This window comes from Carlito syrichta, unplaced genomic scaffold (assembly GCF_000164805.1).
Source record: "Carlito syrichta isolate Samal-C Ts95f unplaced genomic scaffold, Tarsius_syrichta-2.0.1 Scaffold307015, whole genome shotgun sequence".
Lineage (NCBI taxonomy): Eukaryota > Metazoa > Chordata > Mammalia > Primates > Tarsiidae > Carlito > Carlito syrichta.
In genome coordinates, this window is record NW_007251111.1 from 7,146 (window position 1) to 17,947 (window position 10,802).

The window sequence follows — 10,802 nt, forward strand, 5'->3', positions numbered from 1 at the left end:
AGGCGTGAGTCACCACACCTGGCCTCAGCCTCTCAAAGCTCTGAGATGACAGGCGTGAGCCACCGCACCCAGCCGTCTCTCAGGCTCCTCTTCAAGGCCCTCCCTGCCTGCTCCCTTTTCCCTCTGTAGCACTCAGCCCTCGCCTGCGTGACTCTGCCAGGCTGAAAGCTGCCTGGGGGCCAGGCGTGCGTCCTACCCATCCTTGTGCCTTCCAGAATGCGTGACCCCCAGAAGTCACTCGGGCGGGGGCGGGGACCTCCGGCCTGGAGCTGAGCAGGGCGTGTGCTTCTTTCCCTCCGCAGGATGAGCCAGAGGGTCTTGCAGAATTGGAGCACCAGGGGCTGGCTGCTGGCGCTGTGCCTCGCCTGGCTGTGGACCCGCCTGGCCTCGGCTACCCTGCTGCCTCCGACTGCCCCAGGTTTGAGGGCGGGTGGCGGGGCCTGGGGAGGGGGTTCCCCAGGACACCCGGAGAGCTGGACACCCCTTCACCTCCTTCCACAGCCAGCAGATTTCTGTAAAATCCAGAGATTCTAGGGTTCCTCTCCTCTGCCCTTTACCCAGGAAGCTCTGTCTCCCTCTGCTGTTCCGGCCCAGAGGAGGCCTGGGCAGACCCAGTGCTTACCTTCCCTTCCGGCTGGAAGGTGTCCTGCAGGGAGGGAGGCCCTCAGTGGGGGCTTAAGTGTAGCCTCCTGGCCTAATTCTGTGGTTTTCCTTCTGGGATGGCTAAAGCCTCTGTAAGCGGATAATCCTCCCCACGCTCTGTAAGCCCTGGGGCCCTCGCCCTCACCCTGAGGAAGCTGGTGCAGAACTCTATCTTTCTTTTTTTTTTTGAGTTGAAGTCTCACTCGGTCGCCCAGACTGGAGTGCAGTGGCTGCTCCCGGCCACCGCAGCCTCGCCTGCTGGGCTCCGGCGAGCCTTCCGCCCCAGCCTTCCGAGTAGCCGGAATTACAGGCGTGCGCTACCACGCCCGGCTGATTTTTGATTTATTGTAGAGATGAGGTCTCGCTGCCCAGGCGGGTCTCGAACCCACGGGCTCAGGCAGTCCGCTCGCCTCAGCCTCCCAAGGCGCGGGGATGACAGGCTGAGCCACCGAGCCCGGCTTGGATCCCATCTTTCTTTGGCTCAAGGGCCGGCTCGGCCCAAGGGTGATGAGTGTGGCCTCACTGGGGAGGAAGGGTGGACAAGAGCACTGTGAAGCAGGAGGGAGAGTTCATCCGCTTCCCCCTCCCCTGCCACTGGAATTCTCTCCCGTGGCCCTGCTCCCCACGCAGGGACGAGGGGCTGGAGGACCCCCGGGGGGGCGGGAGGCACACGGGGCTGGGAGCCCGGGCCAGGCGCCTGACCTGGTGCGGCTGGCCCCTCAGTGCTGGCGCGGCAGGGCACCTGCGAGGTGATCGCGGCCCACCGCTGCTGCAACCGGAACCGCATCGAGGAGCGCTCCCAGACCGTCAAGTGCTCCTGCTTTTCCGGCCAGGTGGCGGGCACCACGCGGGCCAAGCCCTCCTGCGTGGACGGTGAGTGAGGGGGCCCTGAGGACCGTCCGGGCCTCGCTGCCTGCTGGGGATGCAATTTCATGCCCGTCTCAGGGCTGGCATGACCAGAGTCTCAAGTGATGGGGTGCCCGCAGGGGGAGGAGGGCGGACGCAGCCATCCCTGTGCCCCAGGGGAGGATCGCCGTGTCAGGCTCGTGCCCCTACCCTCGCGTGCCCCGCCTGGCGGACGCACCCACGAGTGGCCTCCTCTGGCCTCACGCCCACTCCTCTAGACCCAGGCTTCCTCCCCACTGCTCCTTCTTCTCCCTGGCCCCTCCCATGTGTCCTCCTTCTCAGCCCCACCCTCACGGCCCGCTCCCGGGGACACCCTCACCCTCCACTTTCCCCCCTCCCCGTCCATACTCGGGCGTGTGCGGCGCCCCGTAAACACACGCCCCTCCAGTCAGCTCGCACACCGCACCCACACACCAAGCGAGCACGTGGATTTGCCTGAAGAGACCCCTTCTCTGGCCTTCACCCCTGGCTGTCTTTGGGGAGATGCAGGGGTCAGTGGGAGTCAAGTTGGTAGGGTTCTGGCCCCGGGCCTCGGCCTGAGTGCCGCCTCTCTGGGCAGCCCAGAGATGACAAGGGACACGCAGGGCTCGGAGCCAGGGGGGTGTGGAAGCAGGCGCCTCGTCCCCAGGGGCCCGCTGTGATGGCAGAGAGCTCAGGGCCGTGCTCCGGCTTCCTCCTCCCACAGCCTCCATTGTGCTGCAGAGATGGTGGTGTCAGATGGAGCCCTGCCTGCCGGGGGAGGAATGCAAGGTGCTCCCCGACCTCTCGGGATGGAGCTGCAGCAGGGGACACAGAGTCAAAACCACCAAGGTATCCTGGGTGGACGCGTCCTCCCACCTCCTCTTCTCCTTCCCCCTGGGGTAGAATGGGGTCCGGGGAGTCTAGGATGTCGGGGTCTCAAGATGCAATCGTGAACTCTGAGAATGCAACACAGACGGTCCTCTTGGGCATGTCCTGACTGGGACTGGAGTTTAGGGCTCTGGATTTTGAAATCCCGTGTGTTCTTCTAGCAGGTTCTTTTTTCTTTCTTTCTTTTTTTCTGTGTCAGGGTCTCACTCTATTGGCCAGGCTGGAGTCCAGTGGCACGATCATGACTCACAATGGGTCTCAGCCTCCTGGGTTCAGGCGATCCTTCTGCCTCAGTCTCCCCAGTAGCCGGGACCACAGGTGTGTGCCACCACACCCAACTAATTTTTTAATTTTTGTTTTTTTCGTAGAGATAAGGTCTAGCTCTGCTGCCCGGGCTGGTCTCAAACTCCTGGCCTCAAGTGATCCTCCTGCCTTGGCCTCCCAAAGTGCTGAGATTACAGGTGTGAGCCACCATGCCTGACCCTTCTGGGCAAATTCTTGATGTTCTGTATACCTTGGTTTCTTCCTCTTTCCCTGGAGTGAATTGGCCTCCAGAAACTGTCAGGTCTATAAAAATAAAGTGGAGAGTTGAGGAAATTAATCTCGACTGAGGGAGAAATCTCTACTTGTATCTGAATTCTAGGCACCTCTGCCATGAACCATCCCCACATGCCCACCCCACTCCCTCTGTTACCAGCTTCCTAGAGTTCATACCTACCTGTCTCTAGTCAAACCACTGTCTGCTGTGACAGCGCCCAAGAGGATTCGTATTTTCATGGTTTGCTACCTGCTCCACAGAATGAGGGGTCATGAAAATTTTTCCAACTCATTAGCAATTCCATGTGTGTCAATGTTCATCAGTTGCATCACTCTGTCATCACCATTTGTGCAGAGAGTGACACTGCAGGGCCAGTCAGAGCTCTCCCTTCCTTCTTTCCCTGCCACCACCCACAGCAAACAAACAAACACATAAAAAAAAAATAGAGGAGGAAGGCAGCCTTCAGGATTTCATTTTCACAGAGCACAGGGCAAAAGGATCCTGAGCAAGGAAAAGGTTTGGCTGGATGTAAGGTAGTGTGTTCTATCTGTAGACAGGGGAAGGAGACAGCCACTCCGAATGCATTTAAGACCAAAAGAGAGTAACGCCCAACACGACGCTTGCGACGTTTGTCACCATGTGATAGGTTTGGGTTTGTAGCCTGTAAGGCAATAATCTCTGCTTGCAATTTGGGTAGCTACTCTGTTGTCTGAGTTATGTTTGCATGGGCCACCAGGCCACGCTGTCCCAGCCTGGACGCTTTAGGGCTTGGGAACCGGCAGCAGTGACCCCTGAGTGACCTGTGTGTCCTGGGCAGCTCTGGCATGCTGGAATGCGATAGGCATCCCCTTCTCTGACCTTCCCCTGTCGCTTATTCTCCAGGTCACACGATAGCCTTTGGGGTCACGATCTGGATAGGACAGGCTTGACTGAGTCACAGACTGAAGAATGGTATCCGGTCATCGGCCAGAGAAATACGGGGATTCACTTACCTGGACACATGCCCCGTGCCAAGTGCAGCATCGGTTTCTCCAAGGGCATTTCAATTAAGCTGCTCAGCAGATAGGATGGATTCAGCCACATGTCAAGGGCCTCTTCTGGGGACACCGAAGGTCAAGACGCAATTCCTGCCCTCGAGGAATGCCCAGTCGAGTTGGGGAGTTGGTGACAGACAATTTGGATAATTTAGATGAAAGTGTGTGGGGCCAGACTGTGGCTTTTGGGCCATGTGCTGTGGGCGCGGCAGGGGTTTGGGGAAGACGCTTCCCATAGCTCTACATCCACCCACAGCCACAGGGCACACAGGCAAGAGGTCACATTCCCCAGGCACCACCCGCCTCTTCCAATCCCCAGCAAGCTGCTAACATGTTGAAGAACACTCTTGGCTGGGCTCGGTGGCTCAGCCTGCAATCTCAGCACTTTGGGAAACCGAGGCGAGTGGACTGCCTGAGCCCGCGGGTTCGAGACCCACCCGGGCAACTTGGCAAGACTTCATCTCTGCAATAAATCAAAAACTAGCCAGGCGTAGTAGCATGCGCCTGTAGTTCCGGCTACTTGGAAGGCTGAGACGGAAGGATCGCCGGAGCCTGGTAGGTCGAGGCTGCGGTGGCCTGGAGCGTGCCACTGCACTCCAGTCTGGGTGACAGAGTGAGTCTCCAACTCAAAAAAAATAAAGAAGAACACTCTCCCCTTCCACCAGACCAGTGACGTCTCATTGGATGGGATTGGATTGACTTGGGAACAGAAAGCAAAAATAAAGCCAATTTCCCAGCAAAGCCTCTGCCCTGGCATGGCCTGGGTTGGGCTGTCATTGGGTAGACAATGGACAGGCCCTTAAAATCACCCCCATCCAAGCACCTCAGGGTTTTGTTTGTTTGCTTATTTTAACAGAGGAGGCAACTGAGTCCCAAAGAGGTGAGGTGACTTGCCCAAGGAATCTAACAGCCCGGGCTCCCAAACCTCTAAGACTGCTGGCCCTCGCTAGCCTGATTGTTGGGTTCCAACCTAGGTCTTCCATGTTAACTTTATGTGAAGTTACTGGAGCCAGCAAAGTACTGGCTGGACAGCAATAACATTTTTCTTGGGAGATTCTATAGCAGGGAATTTTACCCAGGTCTCTATTCTCCTCTCTGAAATAATCAGGAAGATCCACACACCAGGATGTGGGGCCGTTTGGTCTCCACTCTGCCCTGTTCCCAACATTTCAAACAGGCCCTGTGATAGCCCAGCTACAGCCCAGCTACAGCTGGGGAATTCTGAGCTGGCATCAACACTGCCACTGTGACCCATCTCTTCTGGGGTCCTTAGGCTGTAACTCTCAGAGGCCCTGACTCCAGCAGAGACATTGGGTAGGATGTAGGGCTGGTGAGAGTCCTCTCCCTTTAAAGACACCTGCTGGACAGAAGGGGTGGCAGGTTTGAGCCACAGTCAGGCTGGCACTCTAGATGGCTTGGAGTGGCACACAGGTTTCAGGGACTCAGAAGCAGGGGCTACTTAGATATCTCATGAGTTAGAGAATTGCAGCATGTGTGATGGCTGGGATCGGGGTCTCCAGGACCTTAGGGAAAAGGGTGTCGGTAAGGTCCATCCAGGACGATGCTGGACTTTGATCCTCCGGGAGACGCATCACATGCCGGTTGGGGCTGAGTCTGTTCCTCTCTCCCTCCCCGTGCAGTGGAACCAAGACTGTTGGCTAGCTCCTCTTTCTTACCCGACTCTGGTTTCTTTTCTTGGTTTTGTTTTGTTTTGTTTTTGATCATGGAGTGAACAATGATGCCGGCTTCTCACTAGCCTGTAAATATCAGAACCCTAACAACTCGGAATCTCTGCAGATAGTGGGCTCCTGGGGTAGGGTGGCCAAGGAGTTGGTCAAAGGTTATCACTGCCTCCTTCAAGGCTGGGGGATGGCAAACTTTAAGGGATTGGCAAACTTTTTCTGGATATGGCCAGATACTGAATATTTCAGGCTTTGCAGACTGCATACAATCTCTGTTGCATCGTCTCCATTTTTGTTGATGTTCGTTTTGTTTTAAAAACCTTTAAAAAATGTAAAAACCATTCTTAGCTCAAGGGCTGTAAAAAAGAACAGACCCTCGGTTTTTTGTGTTGTTTTGTTTTTTGTTTTTCACAAGCTTGCCAGCCCCAGGGAACCGTGGAAGGCAGGCCACATCTCCGCAGCACGGGACTGACTCCAGGCTCCCACCCTCCTTCCATGCAGTAGGAACCCGAGCGTGAGGGCTGGGTCAGGTTTTGTTCGTCTCCTAATACTCCTTGAGAGATTGGTGAGTGAATTATTTAGGCTACAAACGAGACAGCTTTAGAAGAGTCAGACAGTAAGAGCCTGTTCTCTTGGAGGCCAGGACAGGAGCTTTCTTCTCTCTGCTCCCTCCCTGCCCCCAGACTGTGTGTCCAGGATGGAGGGACAGGGCTCCAGCCCCCTGCTTGGCTGCCCCCTCAACAAGCCCCTCGGCTATGGCTGGGGAATGAGCTTGGGTGTAGGGCTGATAAGCAAACTCCCCCCCCTGCTGCCAGCCACACCAGCTCCTGACCTAGCCAACGTCCAGGTTCTCTGACCTTCCCTCTCCCTGCCTATAGAGAAGTCCTCTTTCCTTTGACCCATGCTGGAATTTGCTAATTCATTTCATAAACTCTCAAAGCCTCCATTTCCTCCTGACCTATCCATGTATTTATTTGGTGGACTTTTAAAAATCTTTCTTTTCTTTTTTGAGTCAGAGTCTCAGTCTGTCAATCAGACTGGAGTGCAGCAGCACGCTCATGGTTGTCGCAGCCTCGGCCTGCTGGTCTCAAGTGATCCTTCCACCTCAGCCTTCCAAGCAGCTGGAACCACAGACGCGTGCCACCACGCCTGGCTATTTTGTTTTTGTTCTTATTCTATTTTTATTGATTTATTTTTTAAAAAATAAAGACAAAGTCTTGGCCGGGGGAGTGGCTCATGTCTGTAATCCCAGCACTTTGGGAGGCCGAGGTGAGAAGATTGCCTGAGCTCACGAGTTGGAGACCAGCCTGGGCAACTTGGTGAGATCTCATCTCTACAATAAATCAAAAAATTAGCCGGGCGTGGTGATGCATGCCTGTAGTTCCAACTTCTTGGAAGGCCGGGGCAGAAGGATCACCTGAGCCCAGCAGGTCAAGGTTGCAGTGGCCATGGGCGTGCCATTGCACTCCAGCCTGGGAGACAGAGTGAGATTCCAACTCAAAAAATAAAAATAAAAATAAAAAGACAGTCTTGCTATGTTGCCCAGGCTGGTCTTGAACTGCTGATCTCAAGCAATCTTTTTGTCTTGGTCTCCCAAAGTGCTGAGATTACAGGTGTGAACCACCACACCCGGCCTAATTGGTGGACTTTAAAGGGTATCTTATCTATGGCTGGAAGAACTCTACCTAGGAAGGTGAGATAGAGAAGGGAAAGTGACCCACGTCTTCACAGCAGCACCCTGGGATTGTGTTTCCAACTGAGTAAATATTCGTGTGCATTTGGTGGCTAAATGTAAATTGATTTCCTTGGAGCATTGGGTTCCTGGAGTGATTTGACTTTCCCTTCTCCCCTTAGTGGGGTGGGATCTCAGGGTCTCTGAAATTAGCACCCCCACTGTCCTCAGCTGTGAAGGTTACCAACTACAGGAGATCATGTGGCAATTGCTTTTGGCCTCCTGGCAGTTTCATTAAGGTCTGTGAGTGACATCCTAATTAATGGCCTCAGACAGTTGCCTCGATTGAGGTTGCGGCTTTCTAAAATCACAAACTTACTGCTAGAAGGGATTTTAGAGGCCAGTTAACCGACTCCCTCATTTGACAGATGAGAAGGGGGAGGCTCTGACAGGCTAGGTGATTTGCCTGAAGGAATATAGTAAGCTGGTGGCGCATCCTGTCCCATGATCCAGACAAGTGTTCTCATCACACCTTACCCCAGTACAGACGAGGAACCGGAAAAGCAGCCAGGATTTCGGCAAGGACGGATGTGAAAGAGTCTCATTCTAAAACCACACAACCCTGTGAGTGCAAGGGGACAGGATGAAGAAGAATGGAAAGCACTTGGGGATGTGTACACAGAAAGGAGGAAGTAACAACAGAGGGAGGGACAGCGGTCACTCATCCAGAAGAACATCCAGACATCAAAGCACAGCACAAGACAATTAGAACAGAACCTATGCCACATCCAAAACAACTGATTTTCCTCTTTTCTGGAGGAGACAGAATGGAGCCCCTGTTAACCTCGGTGAGATCTGTGAAGCCAGCCTTAATGGCTTCCGCATTCTTCAGACCCTCCTGCAGGGTCTGTAAACTAAAGCCCATGGGCCAAATCTGGCCTGCACCTTTTTTTGTAAATAAAGTTTTTAATTTTGGGTTATTCTTCTGGAGTCAGGGTATCATTCTGTCGTCCAGGCTGGAGTGCAGTGGCATGATAATAGCTCACCGCAGCCTTGACCTCCTGGACTCAGGTGATCCTTCCACCTCAGTCTCCCGAGTAGTGGGGACTACCAGCAAGTGCCACCACACCCGGCTTATTTTTCTGATTTTTTTTTGTGTAGAGACAAGGTCTCATTATGTTGCCTAGGCTGTTCCGAACTCCTGGGCTCAAGCAATTCTCCTGCCCCGGCCTCCCAAGTGCTGGGATTACAGGCGAGAGACACCATGCCTGGTCGTAAATGAAGTTTTATTGAAACATAACCATGCTCTTTTGTTTTTTATTGTCTATGGCTACTTTTGTGCTACAATAGCAGAGTCGAGTCATTGTGAAGAGACCATATGGCTCACAAGACCTAAAAATGTTTTTTTTTTTGAGTCGGAGTCTCACTCTGTTGCCCAGGCTGGCGTGCAGTGGCATGCTCACGACCACCCCACTGCTGACCTGCTGGGCTCTGGCAATCCATCCCAGTGTTGACCTGCTGGGCTCTGGTGATCCATCCACCTCAGACTTCCAAGTAGCTGTAACTACAGGCACGCACTACCATGCCCAGGTAATTTTTAAAAATTTATCGTAGAGATGAGGTGTCGCCAAGTTGTCTGGGCTAGTCTCGAACCTGCAGTCTCAGGTAATCCACTTGCCTTGGTCTCCCAAAGTGTTGGGATTGCAGGTTGAGCCACCGAGCCCGACCAGACCTAAAATATTTATCTGACCCTTTATAGAAAAATTTTGCCAACAGATGCCATAGTGTTTTAATTGAACCTTTCTCAAATCACTTTTGTCATCTGGAAATTGATAACTCTGCATAGTATTTCTGCATTTGGATATATATGTGTATCTATGTGTATATATATCTATCTATATTTTAGGTATGCCTCTGTCTCCTTTGATCTCTTCTAGTGTTCACTGTGATACCTAACAAAGGGATGAAAACATAAAGGCCAAGAGAAAAATTTAGAGCAGATGGCCGCTTTCCTGATAGGTTGTCATACCCAAGAACAGTTCATGTTTTCCAAGCTCAAATAACTTCTACTTTTAAACTTAAGGAAAATAACTACACATTTACCCATGTCTAAAGATGAAATTGTGCATGCAAGTATGCTGCTGGTGTTTCTGTGTGTCTGTGGATTTGAATATCTCCATGCCCACACGCAAAGATGATATTCAAAATACATAAAAACCAGTTCAGACTGGGTGCAGTGGCTCAGGCCTGTAATCCCAGCACTTTGGGCGGCTGAGGTGGGAGGATTGCTTGAGTTCAGGATGTTTGAGACTACCCTAGGCAATTTAGTGAGAACTCAGCACTACAAAAATAAAATCAAACATGTAGCCTGGCATGGTGGCACATGCCTGTAGTCACAGCTACTTGGGAGGCTGAGGTGGAAGAATCACCTGAACCCAGGAGGTTGACTGAGACTGCAGTGAACCGTGATTGTGCCACGGCATTCCAGCCTGGGCAACAGAGTGAGACCCTGACTAAATAAATAAATAGATAAATAAATGTCAGTTCAGCACAGAAACTAACTAACGGAGACAGGTGCCAGACGAGGGCATGCTGACTGCACACAGCCCAGCACACCCCCACCTGCTGTGGCTGAGATGGAAGCCCAGAACAGGAGAGAACTCCCTTCTCTCTTCCCCCAGTGTGAGCTGTTAAGCTAGTTCCTGGTTTCCTTGGGCTTGTGATTTGTCACTGTATGTGGGTCATGGGCACAGCATTGACTGGACCCATCTAGCTGTAAACGTATTTGCAATAGACCTGCTGACTGGGCACAAGGTGGGCCAGGCAGCTGCCTTTCAAACAGTAATTGGGGGTACAAACTTTCCTCCAGTCTGGCTCAGAGGAAGAGGATTCCAACCATTTTCAAAGACTGGACTGACCTACAGACTGAGTGACTGGCAATACTCATTGCTTCTTTAGTGAATGTCTATCGTGGGTTATGCACCTACCCAAGCTCTTCATACAGGCGAATGTACTCACTGGGACTCTTCCCATCTCAATATTTGGACAGAGACCCTAAAGGTCAGAAAAAGAAAAGTTGGTATCACTATTCCCAACTACTCTCACTTTCTTTTTTTTTTTTTTGTGAGTCAGCGTCTCACCGATGTGCTCAAGCTGGAGTGCAGTGGCATGATCACGGTTCTTTGCAGCCTTGACCTCCTGGGCTCAAGAGATCCTTCCACCTCAGGTAGCTGAGTTGCTGGGATTACAGGCACATGCCACCATGCTTGGTTAGTTGTTTTGGTTTTTTTTGAGTTGAAGTCTCACTCTGTCACCCAGGCCGGAGGGCAAGTGGCACGCTCCCGACCACCGCATCCTCGACCTGCTGGGCTCAGGTGATCCTTCCGCCTCAGCTTTCCAAGTAGCTGGAACTACAGGCGCACGCTACCACACCCGGCTCATTTTTTGATTTATTGTAAAGATGAGGTCTCGCCAGTTGC

The 10,802-nt window shown here is 52.8% G+C and overlaps 1 protein-coding gene across 1 annotated transcript in view; it reads left to right on the forward strand.

The window, feature by feature from the left end:
- Positions 1–303: 303 nt before the first annotated feature.
- Positions 304–10,802, forward strand: part of FAM19A3 (family with sequence similarity 19 member A3, C-C motif chemokine like) — an 18,345-nt gene continuing 7,846 nt past the window's right edge. Inside the window, exons 1-3 of the mRNA XM_021715339.1 lie at positions 304–418; positions 1,366–1,515; positions 2,234–2,358. Coding sequence (XP_021571014.1) covers positions 304–418; positions 1,366–1,515; positions 2,234–2,358 — 390 coding nt within the window. The remainder of the gene's footprint in view (positions 419–1,365; positions 1,516–2,233; positions 2,359–10,802) is intronic.